This window comes from Leptonychotes weddellii, chromosome 14 (assembly GCF_054177405.1).
Source record: "Leptonychotes weddellii isolate Sample4059 chromosome 14, ASM5417740v2, whole genome shotgun sequence".
NCBI lineage: Eukaryota > Metazoa > Chordata > Mammalia > Carnivora > Phocidae > Leptonychotes > Leptonychotes weddellii.
The window spans coordinates 67,721,013-67,738,907 of record NC_138382.1 but is presented as its reverse complement, the minus strand read 5'-3'; the positions used below and the strand labels follow the sequence as shown (position 1 = coordinate 67,738,907).

Here is a 17,895-nt window from a genome sequence, read left to right as displayed (position 1 = left end):
CATAATACCAAGAACAACAACAGCAATCTTTTATTTATCTATTCAAAAAGTATTGATGAAACCCTGCTGTGTGCTAGGCCCTGGGGACATAGTGAATAAAACAGATGATCTAAGTCTGTGTCTAGCTTCCGTTCCTGTTGTGGGGAGAAAGACAGTACGCTGATGAGCAGGGATAGCATGCGAGAGATGGCAGGTGCTGGGGAGGAAGGGAAAGCAGGGCTGAGGGCGTGGGCAATGTGGAGCGGGGTAGAGTGTGCTGCCGTCCGCGGAATCCTAGAGCCTCCCCGGGGAGGTGACATCTGAACACAAACCCGGAGGAGAGGAGGGGAACAGTCAGCTTGGAAAGTGCGTTTTTGGCAGCAGGAACAAGGGCAAAGGCCCTGATGTTGCTTTGAATTTGGGATGTTGGATGACTAGGAAGGAGGCCAATTATGTGGCCGGAGTGGAGTGGGGAAGAGGAGGCCGGAAGGAGGTCAGGGACGTGGCAGATCAGGTGGGCCTGCCGAGGCCGTTCTCAGGCTTTGTCTTTCACTCAGGTAAGACCGGAAATGGAGGGTTTGGAGCAGCGGAGTGATGTTATCTGACTTCAGCTTGAAAGCAGGGATGGGCAAGCTACGGCCTGTGGGCCAAGGTCGCTGGCCGTTTTTAGGTTTTCTTGGAGCACCGTGCCACTCCCGGATTTGCACGTTGCCTGGGACGCTTTGGCACGGGGATTGCGGAGTTGAGTAGGTGTGATAGAGGCCCTGTGGCTGGCAGAGCCGGAAATGTTCTGTGTTTGGCTCTTGAAGGGAAGTAGGCCGACCTGTGCTCGAAAGGATCACTGGTAACACGAACCATCGGGGTGATGGAGCTGTCCTGCCCTGAGCTGGGAGAGGCAGAGACCAGCAGCCCGTGTCTGGTTTGGGACTCCTTGAGACGCCTGTTGACCAGCCACATGGTGGTGCCAGGTCTGCAGTGGGAGATACAGGGCCTTCAGTTTAGCAAATGTCAACATATCGCTGGTATTTGAAGCTCTGAGACTTGGCGACACAGGGAACAGACCCAGGCACCGAGCCTGGGACTCTTCAGTGAGTAGGGGTTGGAAGGAAAAGGAGCAGCCAGGGAGGCAGGGACGGAGCCACGAGAGGATGATACCAGAAGCTGAGTAAAGAGCAGGTTCGCTGTATCCAATATTGTGAGTCAGTAAGACAAGGCCTGAGGATCGGCCTTGGGATTTAGTAATGGGGAGTCATCACTGGTGACCTGGAGGGAGCTGTTGCCCTGGTGTGGCCGAGGCCTGCCTGGCACGGGTTCCAGAGAGCTGGTGCAGGAGAGGAACAGAGATGCCAAGAGTAGACAGCTCTGAGGAATTCTACCGTAAAGCGGGGCGGAGACACAGGGCAGTTAGGAGCCATGCTGTCAGCAAGGCTCAGGGGACTCGGATTCGAGACCTCGGGTGACTGCAGCAAGGCGGGTAGTCGCTGGAGGTCTGGCAGCATGAGCCGCAGAGCTGGAGTGTTTAGGGAAGAGAGCACGACCAGGAGGTGTCAGCGGAGGGCGAAGGCACGTACACTCTTCCAGGTCTGGGATCACAGGGGATGTGGGAAAGATGGCCAGGGACTGGCCTCCACTCTGGGGGGACAGCCGCAGGAGAAGCAGTGCCGAGGGACCGCCCGGGGCCTTAGAATGAGGGGGCAAGGTGCATGTTCAGGGAGGACACTGAGCTTATTTGGGATTTTTTTTTTTTTTTAAGATTTTATTTATTTATTTGTCAGAGAGAGGGAGAGAACACAGGCAGGGGGATTGGCAGGCAGAGGGAGAAGCAGGCTCCTCGCCGAGCAAGGATCATGACCTGAGCTGAAGACAGATGCTTAACTGACTGAGCCACCCAAGCGTCCCCTTATTTGGGATTTTGCCATGGAAGAGTTGGCATTCTGGGGTGGGAGACTGCATCTGACGTGGAGATTTTCCAGGTCGCTCAGGGCTGGGAGGCGACTGGGAGTCTTGCTCTTCCTGTGTCAGTAATGAGATGAGCTCCTGTTATTTTTTCAGCCTCACTGCTCACTTTAAGTACATGATCTAATGGAATCTTTTTAACGGTCCTTGAGGCAGGAACAGCAGTCATCCCTGTTTTAGCATGAGGCAGCACTTTCAGAGATAAAGTGACTTGGCTACGGTCACACTGCCACTGACTTCCGGAGCTAGATTCGAACCGGCCTGCCTAACTTCCAGGCCCGTGCCCTTTACTTGCCTCATAAAGCCTAGCATCTTGACACCCTCCATGTGGATTTTCTGATGACCTGTAGCCCATGGTATTTTCCATTGATCTTTAGGTTCTTGGGTTCACCACAGTGGAGGTTTCAAGATAAGTGGGCTTTTGGCAGTATTGCTCTTCCTTCCCTCCTTCCTTTCCCACTTTCTCTCCATCCGTCCATCCTCCCATCCATCCATGCAGACATCTATTCATGCGTTCAGTGAATATTCCCCGAGCACCTGCTGTGTTCCCAGCCTCATGCAGTGGGTGTAGGAGACAGAGACAGAGATGGAGAGGACTGAGATAGTCTCTCCTTTCTGAGAACTCCCTGTCTAGTGGGAAGGGGCAGATAATGAAACATACCAGTGCAGCGCAGAAGGGAGGGACACTTCCAGGAGGAAAGGTTTTATGGCAAAGGTGCCTCAGCCCAGCAGAGGCCCTGGCACTTGGTCCAGGGCTTGCTGTATGCACTTGCCACTGTTTTGTTTTGTTTTTTAAAGATTTTATTTATTCATCTGAGACACACAGAGAGAGAGAGAGAGAGAGCATGAGGAGGGGGAGAGGCAGAGGGAGAGGGAGAAGCAGGCTCCCTGCGGAGCCAGGAGCCCGATGCGGGGCTCGATCCCAGGACCCTGGGATCATGACCTGAGCCGAACAAAGGGAGACGCTTAACCATCTGGGCCACCCAGGCGCCCATGTAGTTACCACTGTTTTTATTTCTTGCCGAGACCCCAGGGTGCCTCGACCAGGTGCTACTCCTGCAATTGCCCAGTAGTCCTTGAGGCCTCTCTCTTCTCCAGAAAAGTGGGCGTGAGTCTATAGAATTCATTTTCTCACTTACAGTTTTTTGAGAGCCTGGACTTAAACCATTTCAGACAAGCTGCAGTATATTTATGCTTTTTATGTCCTGTTATGGCAGCTCGATAGATTAATTTTATCTTATAAATTGCGTTTTGCCTCCCCAGTGTTTTTATTTTCTCTGTTGTATCTTTGTGTTCTTCTCAGTTGCTTGGCTAAGTTTCAAGTCTATGGTTTTATTTATTTTTCCTTCTCTTCGTGAATGCCTATAGCCCAGCCCCTTGTGGGAGCAGCCTACCAGGACAGCCCGGGAGAGCAAAAGGGAATTAAAACCATGCCCTGTGTCTGGAGAGACAAGGAAGGAGACAGTGACCAGCACACCAGCTACGAGACCGGTCAGAATTCAACCCCTATGTGTATTGAACAACTTCTGTGTGCCAGGCACTCCTTGGGGTGTTTCATAGAAAAATTGTTACTAGGCCCCGCAATGGGCATCTTAGGACATCGTCATTATTCCCACTTAACACACGAGGAAGCTGAGGTTTTTAAAAAGAACTGGTCCAGGGTCATCCAGCTGGTAAGTGGGTCGACGAGCGGGGTACAGTAGACTGCGTGTCTGAGTTCACCGGTCCATCTGTCACGCTTTTCTCCCCAGCAGTGGGCCAGGCGCTGGCGGGCGCTGTACCTGTGCTCAGGGACCCCACGGCCAACCCTGCAGCCTGACAGTTCTCCGTGTGGTGCTGGGTGCTGGCTGGTTAGGTGGGCACCGCTGGCCTCCCGCCGCCCAGGAGGGTGGGTCGGAGGTGAGCCCGAGCTGCCTCCTGGTGTGTGGGCCGTGTCAAGTCGCTCAGTGGGAAAGGTACAGGGACATGAGTGAGGTCCCAGGCAAGTGGGATCTATTTCTTCTTAAGCATACGGATAAGCACAAAGGATAATAAAAGAATATTCATGTTCCCATTCAACCAGAATGAACGCATGCTGACATTTTTCCTTTTTACCTTAGATCCACCCCCCTCTGCCTTTGTTAAAAAAGAGTCACCTTTAATCTGGACCTAATTCATTCTGTAAGAACTAATTGTCTTCAGGAATTCTAAATTTATCAGGGGGTGGCTATGAGAACGCCAGTCTCTGCAGAAGCACTGAGTTCTGGTGTATGCTTTCCCAAGGCCTCTAGTCAGTGCAGGGGATACGTGGTCACATGCTTCTGAATGTTGGGGGCTTTGAGGAGAAAGCCACTCGACCAGGCAATATAGTACCCTTAGCTGAATCGTAGGAAGTTCCAGAACTGCAGTATTTCCTCTAATGCAAATAAATGGTCCTGGGGATATCTTTGGATTTCTTGTTTATAGCTAGGTGATTGCTAAGGGCTTCATGTCTGACTGGCAGGTTCCCTTTCCCTCCCAAATCCCCAGCATTAGTGAACTTTCCTTTGTCTGAATGTGCTTCTAGAACTTTGCACATGCTGGTGCCTCTGCCTGAATGTTCCCCCTTTAATCGATGCCCTGTCTTTTAGGTCTCTGCTTCTGTGTCACTTTCTAGGGAAGGCCTTCCTGAGTCCCTCAGTTATTTAGACACTCCCAGTAGCCCCCCAACGTTTCCATCTCGAACTGACTTGCTCAGTGACTGCCCTCAGCAAAACTGGTACTGTGTGTGACGCCTTCGCTGTTCTTTGCTCTTCAGTAGCTCCTTGATAGATCCTTGAGAAGGGAATGCAGGGGATTCCCCAGATGTTATTGGCCCTCACGTTGAGGGCTGAGGAAGGTCTCTTCTTGCGCATGCACTCCTGATATGGAAGACTGCAGTTGCAAGAGGGATAGATGCATCAGGGGGCAGCATTCAGGGTGTTGGAGGCAGGGGCTCTGCTGCTTACTCGCCCTGACCCTCGGGCAAGTTCTTATCTTTCTGAACCTCAATTTCCTCTTCTGTAAAATGGGGAAACCAGTGACGCCTCATAGGGTTGTTGTGAAGGCTGTCCATTTAGTCTTCACATAGGTGAGGTGCTTGGTGCTCGGCTGGGCCCTGGCATAGTTGTGTGTCCGAGGCCTTGCTAAACCTGCAGGTTCACCCTGTACACTACAGCTTGTGATCCTCCCTCTCCCACACCCTCCACTGCAGTGATTTTAAATGAAAGATCCACCTTTGGCCCTTCATCGAGGGCCACTGAGCTGCGAGGAGCAAATCAGGTTGCTGTGTCGATGCCGGGCTGTGAGACATGCTGGATACTGGCCCTGGAGCCTAGAAACCAGATCTTTACCGCTGCTGAATCACAAGCTGCTGTAGATTGGGGGCAAGTGTGTAAATGTTAGATTTGTTGTGTTGTGAGGAGCAGAGCTTAAATAGGAGGTTAAGTGTTGGTAGGAGAATGCACACCATCCTCCCCCCCAACCCCATTCTGAGATGCGTGTATGTGTGTGTGTAGCTAAGCGTCAGAGCTGGCCATAGTCTGCATCGCAGAAGGACATTTGTGTGGGTCTTACTACGTTTGTCTCTGCCTGATGATTACTTAAGGAAAATTATGGAAACTGATCTTTATTCCCCTGAGTGAACGAACATTGTTTCTTGCCAGGAAATTCCATTATCATGAGGTTATTAGGCACAGATAGTTCCTTGACTTGGAAGGTGATTTACCAGAAAAGAAGCCTGTTGAGATCTCTCCCTCTGTCTCTGTCTGTCTCTTACACTCATTCAGCCAGCAGTTACTTACTGAGTACCTTCTCTGCCCCAGGCCCTGTGCCAGACACCGGAGAGCGGAGATGAATGACATGTCTGTACCCCGAGGGACCGCTGACCCTAGTGACTATCACAGATTTTGTATAGTAGAAATGCTGTATTACGAATGCTTCCTTTAGGTCATGTAGCAGCTGCTTTCTAAAATAAAAAGAGTTATTTTATGGTGTTTGCATCGTGAACAGAGAGATAAGAATGGGCTTACAGCCACGAGAACAGTTACAGAACCCAGAAATTGGAATATACAGTCTGACGAAGATTTTTGTGTGCTCTTCCCTCTGAGAGTTCTCCCAGGCCCTGTCGTCCAAACCATATGGTTGCTTCTGCAGCGTTTGCCCTGGTCCACCGCCCCTGCTCGCGTGCCTCCTGCCTCCTGTGATAGGCATCCTCTTCCATCTTCCAGTAGTTCGAGGGAAGCAGAGAATATCAATATTAGTTGGGCTCGTTCACTACTGTGTGCCAGACGCTTTTCCAGATACCGTCCCCTTTGATCCTCAGAACACAGCAAACACAGTCCTTCACAGTAAATGCTGTTCTTTCCGTTTTGCCGATGAAGCCACTGAGGCTCAGAGAGGTTAAGTAACCTGCCTGAGGTCACGCAGCTAGTAAGTGGCAGAGTCCAGATCTGGTTGGATTGTGAAGATGGGTTTTTCTGCTATATACTGCTGCCTCCTAAGTATTTAGACACACCTTATATTGAGCTGAGCTTTCCCTGGCCAATGGGCAGGGTGGGATGTGGTTGAGGACAGAAGCTCTGGACTCAGGCCTGAGCCAGAAGTTTCGCAACAAGCAGCTTAGACATCTTTTGGGGGGAGACTGAGGCTCTGAGACATTAAATTACTTGCCTGCAGCTGCAGTGTCAACAGCAAGTGGCAAAGCTGGGTGCGGTCCCCCATCTCTTCGACTCCAGGGCTCTGCCTTCTCTCTGCAGTGCGGCTCCACGGCTCACACAAGCCTGGCCGCATGTGTGGCGGTCGGAACCAGCTGTCCGGAGACAGTCCCCAGCGGGGTCATGCAGCAGTGGAACAGCTCACTGAGGGGACTCGCGGCGCCTCTAAGCTGTTAGATGTGGAAACGAAGACTGTCCTCAGTCATACGGGTTTTAGAATTGTTGCTCTTTAATGTTACTTCACACCCTCCCCAGTATTTGTCAGACCTTCTGACTTCCGGTCTGGGTGGTGTACTGTACGTACCAGGCCCCGAGAACGCGAAGGTGAAAAGCCAGTCCCTCCCGTGAAGGAGCGAGAGAGGAATCCAAACAACTAATTGCTGTGTAAATAAATAAACAAGCTGGTGTTGTTCCTACGTTCGCACCCAGCACATGGTGTGTGTGTCCGGGGTGATATGTGTAGGGTGCTGTGGAAGCACAGAGGGAGGGACAGTTTGGCCTAGTTTGAAGATGGGCTCTTGCAGAAGGAGAATTAGATCTGCGTGTCAAAGGATGAGTAGGAGTTCATTGAGGAGGCGTAGAGGACCAGATACATTCCAGGCAGAGGGAACAGCACGTGCAAAAGCCTAGAGACACAAAACAGCCTGGTGTGTGCAAGGAATTCTGGGAATCTCCAGAGGTGATATGAGGGGATGCCCTTGGGTAGGTTGCCTGGAACTAGATTGTGGAGGGTCCCAGACGCTGTAAGAGGGAGTTTGGCCTTAATCCTCAACATAGTGGGGATATTGATGAATTTTAGCTCGGCGTTGGTGGTTATGGTCAAATTCACTTTTTAGAATAGTTGCTCTGAGGAAGAGGGCGGATTGAGAGGTAAGAGGAAGGACTGGAGTCAGAGAGGCTTGTTAGGCTGTGCAGGGACAGAGGGGGTAGATTTCAGCAAAGGAGGTACTGACATAAGTGTGTCTGATTCGCAGCCTCTGAAATTTGCCAGCCCGATGGCCTTGCCATCTTGCCAACGTGCAAAGGGAATCCTTCTGAAGATTTTCCAAGCCCAACCTCAGTTGCTGCTTACTTGAGTTCTAAGAATCAGCTTTCCACCAAAGTTGGTGTGATTGGGACCCATCAGTCTGAGAACGTCGACACTTCAAGTGATACAGAAAACTTAAAACAGAAAATCTGTGACTTGGAAACTGAGCTCGAGGGCTACCGGAATTTCATATTTCAGCTTCAAAAGCACTCCCAGTGCAGCAAGGCCATTATCACAGTTTTGTGTGGGACAGAAGGGGGCCAGGACGTCCTGAACAAGCCCAAGGGTAGTAATGACGAAGAAGAAATGACGTTCTCAAGTTTGCACCAAGTACATTATGTGAAGCACATGAAGATCCTTCATCAGCTGGCTCCAGAGGTGACCGATGGCAGGCTGCTGGAGGGCCTCAGACAGCAGCTAGTGGAACAGGAGTACGAGCTGCAGAAGGAGCAGGATTTGAACATGGAGCTTTTCAGTGAAATCCATAACCTGCAGAATAAGTTCAGAGATCTCTCACCCTCCAGGTACATCCCACCACTGCTTCTCCCACTCTTGAAGCCTGCAGTTCCCCTGTGTTGCCACTAGGTCGGAGCCCATGAGCTACAGGGGAATGCTGCTTGGCGATGGGGTGGCTTGTGTACTGGGGAAGGCTTGATGGTGGGTTTAGGGCAGCTGGGCCCTGTGGAGAGGTGAACATGAGGCCACAAAGAACAGTGGCTGTACACATTCTCATTTTGTGTCTTCTGAAATTGGCAGAGCGGATTTTGCCCTCATCAGGCTGGGAACTCAGGGCAAAGGTATTATTCCGGTCACTTGGTGAGTTGTGGCACATTTGCTGAACGGCAGTGTTTACTCCTGGACCCCATTATTGGCTTTTACTGTGGGACTGAAACTAATGTCCTAGGCAGGGTGGGAAGAATATAAATGTTTTCCATATCTTTACCCTTTCAGGTCATCTTAGAGGAAATAAGCCTGCATAGAAAGAGAAGAATTCTTAGGTCATGTTTTACGGGCATAGAGACGTACAGTTTTGCTTTATGAGCTATGACTAAAAAGTGGTCATTTGTAAAGTTGACCTTCATTCGTCACTTATTTGAGACAAACACATAGTTCTGAATTGTCAGGAGCCAGAGTGAATGTTTTCAAGCCTCCCCAAACACCAAGATGGGGGGAAGCTTGTATTTATTGAAAGGCAGTCGTGTCAGACCCCCAGGTAGGCACTTTCTTATTTATTCCTCAAAATCACCCGGAAAGGGGGCGTTCTTAAACGTGTTTCTGTGGATGAGGAATTGAGGCTCGAAGAGCCTGCCGTGACTGAGCAGACGGCCCGAGGACGCCGACGGTGCTGCCCCGAGCCGTGGCCAGTGCGCAGGCCCGCAGCGTCCTACCCTAGTCCTTGTGCTGTCCTCATTTCAGGGAAGGGGCAACACGTTGAACTGAAGGGTCAGCATCTTTGCCAAGCCACGTGGGGGCCAGGTGACTGTGGCCACGGTTAATAGGAGCCACGTTTTCCTTAATTTATGTTTCGCTCCGTGCCAACGAGCACTCGTGGGCTGACACAGGAAGAGACAGATCTGGTGTCAGGAGGTAGGATTGTACAACCGAGCGTGGGCTTTGAGGGCAGACTGTGTTTGAGTCCGGAACCTTCCCCATTTAACTTTGCGATCTCAGAGTCGCGTTCCTCTGTAAATGAGGAGGTGCCTACATTTGTCTAGAGATTGCGAGGAGCAGTTAACTTATACAAAAAAAAAAACCACCTAATGCAGTGACTGACAGGTCATAGACCCTCCATAAATGGTTGTTAGGATTATGATTACTCCCTGACCTTTTGGTCGAGAGGAGAGAGTCCCGTTTTTGTGTTCCTGTGTTACAGTTTCTTTTTTGTTCTTCCTGAGAATTTGTGGTAGGTCCCCCGGCCCTTGGAGCACTTGTTTCTATAATTCAGAATAATATTTTTGAAGAGCGTATGGAAACCAATTGTCCTCCTGAGTTCTGGCAAGAACTGTACTGTAATTGGGGGCTTTATAAGGTGAAAAATACTGCAGAAGAACCTTTGTTCCAGCATTTGTTGGCTGTTTTGAAGTCGAAGGAGTGACCTTGCAGACTTCCCATTTTCTAGAAGTATATATACTTGTACAGCTGCAGGCTTTTAAAAATTGTGCTCTGTCATTTTTCCAATTAGTGTTAAGGTCACAAAAATTCAATTCTAAAATGGTACAAGCATTTTCTCTCCCCCCCACCTTTTATCAGGTACGATTCATTAGTTCAGTCCCAGGCCAGGGAGCTCTCCCTTCAAAGACAGCAGATTAAGGATAGCCACGGCATCTGCGTCGTTTACCGGCAACATATGAACGCCATGATTAAGGCATTCGAGCAGTTGCTGCAGGCCAGCGACGTGGATCACTACGTGGCCAAGGGTTTCCAGGAGCAGCTGAATCAATGTGCCGGGCTGCTTGAGAAATTGGAGAAGCTGTTTCTCAACGGTAAGTGGGGCAAGGGATTGCGAGTCTTAAGACACATCGTTTATTGGTCTAAGACTTCTTTCGGAGGGGCCCGGGAGGAACCCGACTCCTCGGCGGTACTTACCTCTGCTGACAGCAGAGCCACACTGACTGTTCTTCCTTCCAGTGACGGCTTCCAGGTGCTTGGAGGGCTGCGCCGTCCCAAACCCGGGGTCCAGCTGGTGGGGCACGGGGGTGAAGCCGGCTAGGAGGCACCACCCCCAGCACCTGCCCCATGCCCCGTGGCTGCTCTAAATTTTCCAGAGAAGATGGAAATCGGGTTTTTGGGGGTGGGGGGGTAAGAACTCATGAGTTTTAAATGTTGGCAACACTCAACAAAACGAGCAAACAAAAAACCCCAGACATTTATGGGTAAAAAAATACATTCAAGGGTCAGAGGTGGTTAGAGGAAGGATGAAAGAGAACCTTTGCTAAACAATAGCTGTGTGCTAGGTACTTTAATAGACGTTACTGCATTTAAATAAAAAAAACAATCATTTGCAGTTTTTTTGAGACTAGGACGAAGAGTTTTTTTATACTGTTTACCCAGCTTCATCAGTTTTGCCATATTTGCTTTGTCATTTTCTCTTTCTCTCTGTGTATTCAGATCTTCCTTGATTTATGATGGGGTTATATCCCAATAGACCCACCATAAAGTTGAAAATATCATAAGTCAAAAATGCATTTGACACACGTAACCTACCCAATATCATAGCTTAGCCCAGCCTACCATAAACGTGCTCAGAACGCTCACAGTAGCCTACAGTTGGGCGACATCCTCTAACACAAAGCCCATTTTATAATAAAGGATTGAATATCTCATGTCCTACATTGAAGGCTGTACTGAAAGTGAGAAACAGAATGGCCGTGTGGGCCCAGGATGGTCCTATCAGTTATTAACCCTCTTGATGGTGTGGCTGTGACTGGGAGCCCTGGCTCGTTGCCACTGCCACAGTCATGAGGGATAGTCGTACCGCCTATCTCTAGCCCGGGAAAAGACCAAAATTCAAAATTGGAAGTGCAGTCTCTACTGGATGCCTGTTGCTTTTTCACACTATCCCAAAGGAGAAAATTGTAAATCACACCATTGTAAGTCAGGGACCATCTGTGTATACACACACGTGTGCATATGTGTATACACACATTATTATTATTTTCATTTTTTTAAAAAAGATTTTATTTATTTATTTGACAGAGAGAGAGACAGCGAGAGAGGGAACACAAGTAGGGGGAGTGGGAGAGGGAGAAGCAGGCTTCCCGCTGAGCAGGGAGCCCGATGCGGGGCTCGATCCCAGGACCCTGGGATCATGACCTGAGCCGAAGGCAGATGCCTAACGACTGAGCCACCCAGACACCCCTATTATTATTATTTTTTATAGATTTTATTTTTGTTGGGTGTAATCTCTACACCCAACATGGGGCTCGAACATATGACCCTGAGACCAAGAGTCACACGCTGCACCAACTGAGCCAGATGCCCCCCCCAGTGCCCAACATTATTATTATTATTATTATTATTATTATTATGCAGGAACCCGACATTATCATCATCATCATCATCCCTCCAAAGGTGGATTGGCGATATCATGTGCCTTTCCCACCTCCCCCTAGAAGTGCCAAAGTGTGTGGCCCCTCACACTGAGGGCATTCTTTTATATAGCCACAGTGCCATTCTTAAATCCATGACATAGTATCGTTATCTCATGTACAGTCTGTATTAAAATTTCACTAATTGATTCAATAATGTCTTTTATGAGTCTTATTCCTGATTCCGATCCAGGACCCACTCCCCACATTACATTTAGTTGTCCTCTGTCTTTGGTTGTCTTTAACCTTTTCCTTCACCCTTTGTCTTTCATGATGTGGACCAGTTTGAAGAGTTCAGGCCAATGCGCCAGTTTGGGATTCTCTGTTGTTTCTTTAGGATTGGATTAGACAAATTCGATGAGATTAGTTATGTGGTTTTGGCAAGAATGCTGCGTAAGTGTTGTGTTCTCGTGGTATATCGTGCTTACGAGGCACGTACCATTGGTTTGTCCCATTGTTGGTGAAAATAATTTTGATCACTTGGGTGAGGTTGTCTGCTATACGTGACAGTGTTTCCCTGTGTAATATTTAAGTAATCACTGCAGGGTACTTTGTAATCCTGTAAATATTTGGCTCCTCTTGAGACGTTTACCTGAGTTTTCCTGGACGTTCCTCGCCTCAGCCATCACTGTGTTGGTGGCAACATGGTGATTTTTTTTCCTCATACCATCATTCCTTCTTCATTTTTTATTATATGGCATCTGCTAGAAGGATGAACTCTCCCTTTATCTTCCCTTTTTGTTTATATGTTGCTTATTTATTTATTAACATTGTGGACTTGTAGCTTCTTATTTTCATTCAGTGGACTAATATTCATTCTGTCATTCTACTAATGCTCAAATTGTTTGAGATTTGGCAAGTGGCAATTCCTTTTGACAGGTCTCCAGCTTTTGGGGGAGCACTTCTGTACTTTCTGGCACAAAAAAAGATGTTCCAGCTTCACTGATACTGTCCCTGCTCCTGAATCAGCCATTTCTCTAAGGGACCCTGGTTCGTCTTAAAGGGGGGTGCTATTTAAAAACCAGGATTTGGTGCTGGGTGTTTTAATTGCTACTGGGGTGTCGTTGTGTCTAGGCCCTTTAGCAGACAGAACCAGGGTATATCTCACATGCATACATACGTATGTGTAATTTATTTAAAAAATTGTTATTTCACAGTGGTGCCTCGAGTTCCAGTCCAACCCGTTATATCCCTCCGTGCTGTTTCTGCTTCCACATTGTTTCCCATCTCCAGCTGTGAGGATCCCGGCTCTCACGTCAGTGTGTCCGCTCCTGTGCTCACTTCTCTCTAATATACACAAACACTCCGTACCACTGTGAGAAACAGACCTACTAGAAGATCCTGATTTGTTCGTAGCTTTTTTTTTTTTTTTAAAGATTTTATTTACTTATCTGACAGAGAGAGAGAGAGCGCACGAGCACAAGCAGGGGGAGCGGCAGGCAGTGGGAGAGGGAGAAGCAGGCTCCCCGCTGAGCAGGGAGGCTGATGTGGGGCTCCATCACAGGACCCTGGGAGGGATCATGACCTGAGCCGAAATCAAGAGTTGGATGCTTAACCGACTGAGCCACCTGGGCGCCCCATAGTTCTTTTAGTTTTTAGGCTAAGGGTATATAGTCAGGTATTAAATTTAAAAGTTCTTTGGTTTCATTCTTTCTACAGTGTTGATATGTTATTCATTTGAAATATAATTAGATTTACTTATTTCTCTTTGTGCTCAGTGTTAGGCTTCCCCTCCCATTTTTACTGATTTAATTTTATTTTTTGAATATGAAAAATATGAAGGTGGTTCCAAAGTTAAAACTTTATCCATTTATTTTTTTATTTTTTTAAAGATTTTATTCATTTATTTGACAGAGAGATAGTGAGAGCAGGAACACAAGCAGGGGAGTGGGAGAGGAAGAAGCGGGCTTCCCGCCAAGCAGGGAGCCCGATGTGGGACTCGATCCCAGGACCCTGGGATCATGACCTGAGCCGAAGGCAGACGCTTAACGACTGAGCCACCCAGGCGCCCACTTTATCCATTTAAATTGCCTCTATAAAGTCATTACTTTTGTCCTTCTCTTTTATATCCATTAGTATGACTTTCCAGCCCCGCTTTCTCAAACCTCCTGGCACTGGGCTTTCCGACATCCCAGCCTCGCCACAGAAACGGCATGTGCCCGAGGCTCTGGCACCTGGCACTTTGCTGAACCCGGCCATCAGTGTTGGGCCGCACGTCCCTCACCTTGACAGCAGAATTGGGTGTGGTCAGCCCCTCTCTCCTGGGGAGATCCCTTTCCTCCCTGGGCTTCTAAGAAGACGCCACCCATTCTCCTGCCACCCACTGGCCACCGCTTTGAAGCTCTGCCTTCAACCAACACGTGTTGTAAATCTGACCAACTTGCACCACCTCATTGCTGCCACGGCTCCGGTTTGCCACGGTCTCCTCTCGTAGGTTACTGCAGTCCTTGCCCCCCAGAGGGTCCACGCTTTCCCCCACGGCCCACCATGGCCCACTCCCTCACAATAGTCAGCGTGATCTTTTCAAAATGTAAAGTCAGGTCATGTTCCTTCTGTTCAAGATCAAAGGCTTTCCTTGGTGAGCTGTAAGAAGTAAATAATGAGCACGAAGCCTTGACTGAGTGCTGGGTGCATCGCTCACAGGTGCTCTGTGCTTGCCAGTGTCTCTGCCTGTTGTGAGTCGGGGGCTTATCCTCAGAACAACCTGTTTTACTTGGGGAACTTCGCCTTACGGAGGAGAGTCAGTTGCCCAAAGTTATGACTGACTTGGTGAAACCAAGGTTTGACCTTAGTTCTTTTGTCTTCATGCATTACAAAACAGATGGCTCATGAGGGTCCACATATGTTCAACTTAATTCCCAGATAGAACGTGGGGTAGTTTGGGCTTCTGGGCCCAGGGAATGTTTCCCGAGTTTTCTACAGAACCCAGCAGCTCAGGCCTGTTGTAGACTGGTTGTCCTAGTACCAGTCCCCCAGGACCTTGAGGCCCAAGGACACAGGGGCAGTTGACTTTTCCCAGCTTTGTGAAATTCACTTTCTCCTGACTAAGGGTTTCTAAATAAGCTAGTTTTCATTTTAATATTGGAGAAATAACTGGGTCCTCAAGATAGAGCTGTATCTTCCCGGCCTGAGGCATTTTCTGTCTGTCTCTCTCTTCTTCCTACAAGCCCTCAACCAGGGCGCGAGGAAGTGGGAGGCTGAGAGAGAGTGCCTCTGGCAACAGCTGCCCTCCCTCACTCATCCAACCGCCCCCCTTGATTTATTTTTTAGTTATTTACCTTGACAAGCCCAAGGAGATCTCACTTCTTGTTTCCTGCGGGTTCTGGAAGCAGAAGCATTTCAGGCTTCGCAGACAACACAAACATAGAACTTTATTTTCTTGTACAAAAGACATAAAAGTCTCAGGTACCTCACGACACCTCCCATTCTTAGAGAATAAAATGTAACAGAGGTGAGTCTTTCTTGGATGCTATCTAAGGGGTCTGGCTTCTGAATTATGAAAGGAGCCTACTGTAAAATAGTTTTATATTTGAGGTCGTTGCATAGCATGAGTTCTTAAAAATTTTAAATATAGTCTTTTTTTTTTTTCTTAATACAAAGCAGTACATATTTTTGTGGAATAACAGATAAGCAAATACTCCTATAGCTGCATTATTTATACAGAAATGAACACCCTGGAGTTTATACTTTCAGGTCTTTTTTATATGTATGTGTATTTTTTGTGGAACTAGAACTGTTTGCAACCTTTCCCTTTGTTCAGTTTTAGATAATAGATATTAACCTACATTGTAAGTTTTAGTGGCTGCAGAGCATTCTTTTGTATGAATGTACCATAATTAATCATTCCCCATTAGGTGGACATTTAGGTTATTTCCAGTTTGGGGCTATTAAAAGAACACCATATTGGAATCTTTGTACATATCCTTGCTTTCCTTTAATAGTCTTTGGTTGGTAGACCCAAGAAGTAGAATGATAGTGTGGTTTCTCATTATTTGTCAGGACCAGAGCTGGGATCTTTTCCAGCTTCACAGGCTAGGGATTTCACTAGGGTCCAGAACCCTGCAAGATTTTCTGAGTGCATTTTTCCGGGGTGGGGGTCTAACTTTCAGATTCTTGAAGTGGGTTGGGACCCAAAGTAGACCGAGAGCTGGTGTTACAGTCCCACAGTGTCCTTGTTCATGGTGCCTCCCAAGGCCAGTGCCATAAGTCAGGAAGACAGCGTGGTCCTCAGGTATTTCTGAGTCAGCACTGGGGAAAGTACCGAGAAGGTTGTGAGGTAGTCCCTTTCCTCCGTGAGCTCCCCACATGTATCAGGGTTTAGCCACACGGGTAGAAGACAGCTGCGGGGGTCCTTTCTCTTCACTCTCCTCTGCCTGCAGGGATGAACCTACACCATTCATTTCTTCCAAGGCCTTCTATGGTCTGCCTTGTCCAGCTCACCACCGTCTCAGCGAGAATGACGGTGATGATGATGATGATGACGATGGAGAAACAGTGAGGAAGGCTGGGCTTTCTCAGCTGCACGTTCTGTGCTAGGCCTGTTCTCAGCCTATGAGAAGCTGCTATTTATCACTTTCATTGAATAAACGAGGAACAGAGAAGTGAATTTACTTGCTTGGGGTCACCCAAGGAGTGGCAGAGTCTGGATTTGAGCCCAGGCAGTTTGCTTCCACAGACTAACCTCCTGACTGCCATGATGCCGTGCTTCTCATGCTCCTGTCCCGTTGGGCGTCCCGGTCAATACTTTGCTCAAACCAGTCCCTTTTCTAGAAGGCTGTGCTTTCTCTTCCCTTCTAGAAATTCTGCTCATCCTCTAGGAAGCTTTCTTTGTTCACCCCAAGTGGAAGCAAAACTATTTGTTTTTTTATTCTGGGTTGGTTGTAGCTTGCCTATGACAGTCGCATCTGGCCTTGTGATGGACACTTTGCCGGGTGGAAAGAACGAAGCTTTGGAGCCAGACAGGTTTGAGTTCAAATCCCATCTTTATGCTTCTCTTACTCCCTTAACAGTCAGATTTCCTCTGTGAGGGAATAGTACCTGTCTTGCAGTTATTTGTGAGGATTAAATGAGATTATTTAAAGTGTCTGGTATCCCGCCTAACCAATCTTGGGAGCGCAGGAGGTGACAGCAATGATTTCTTGTGGGCATATTTTATTTCTTCAGAGCATAGACTCCTGGAAGATGGGGGCCTTATTTTGTTCTGGCTCCCAGATTAAGCTAGGACCGTCCTTGCAGTGTCCGGTCAGGATTTGATGACAGTACTGATAGTTTTGTGTGGTTTGGACCTTACTCTCGGGCGCCCTTTGATTCAGTGTCCTCTGACTCTGTCTGACCCTCATAGTGGGGGCTGGGAGGGAGGTGCCCCTGAGCTCTGAAGGGAAGGCTTCCAGGAGAAAAGGGTATTGGAGCTCAACCTTCCATATTGGAAGTTGTTGGGGAAGGGTATTTCAGGAGTGGTAATGGGGCATGCGGGGTATAATTAGCATGGTAGGCAGGCGATCAGAGAAAATGGAAGATCTTTCCTAAGTATCCTGGAATCTGCCCTCCACATGGCCCCTTAGCTTCTTCTTATCTTTATACAGCAGTTCTTTACTGCCTCAAAGATGTGTCCCTGGTCACCTCCTTTAAATTGTCCCCGATGGTCCAGGCTGGCTCACATTCGTTTCCTCTGCAGGCCCTCCCACGGTATCCTGGGCTGCCCCTTGTCCCAGCCCTGTAGTGTAATCGTCTTCTGGGTCCCTCGTCCCCCCGCAGCTGTGAGCTCACTGAGGGTAGGATGGCTCCTCGTTCATCTCTGTGACCTCGGTGTCAGGCACAGGCGCCTGGGAGGAACTCTGTAAATATGTTCTACAAATTACTAGTGGATGCAAAGGAAGGAACATTTGGGTCGTGTAGGAGATGCCAGGCTATGATATTTGAACTGGATTCTATACGGTTGGTGGATTTGGAATGATGGGGTACTGTTTCAAAAGAGGCTTTTCAAACAGAGGCAGCACCCAGGATGGATCAGTGCAGGGAGGAGGGCGGGCCGGCCGGTTACAAGACTGTCCTGCATGGTAGTTCTCTTGCTTGTTCCAGTATGGATTGGGTAATTAGATGTCTTTTTGTTTGAAAAGATGAAAGGATTCCCTCC

At 48.4% G+C, this 17,895-nt stretch overlaps 1 protein-coding gene across 6 annotated transcripts in view; it reads left to right on the top strand.

The window, feature by feature from the left end:
• CDK5RAP2 (CDK5 regulatory subunit associated protein 2) overlaps positions 1-17,895 on the top strand; it is a 162,141-nt gene that overhangs the window by 106,877 nt on the left and 37,369 nt on the right. For 4 of the 6 annotated variants that reach the window (XM_081803489.1, XM_081803488.1, XM_081803486.1 and 1 more), the window contains 4 exons: positions 3,304-3,426; positions 7,622-8,198; positions 8,431-8,490; positions 9,925-10,157. In XM_081803489.1, the coding sequence (XP_081659615.1) occupies positions 3,304-3,426; positions 7,622-8,198; positions 8,431-8,490; positions 9,925-10,157 (993 nt within the window). The remainder of the gene's footprint in view (positions 1-3,303; positions 3,427-7,621; positions 8,199-8,430; positions 8,491-9,924; positions 10,158-17,895) is intronic. The other 2 variants (XM_081803487.1, XM_081803485.1) reach the window with 2 other exon arrangements.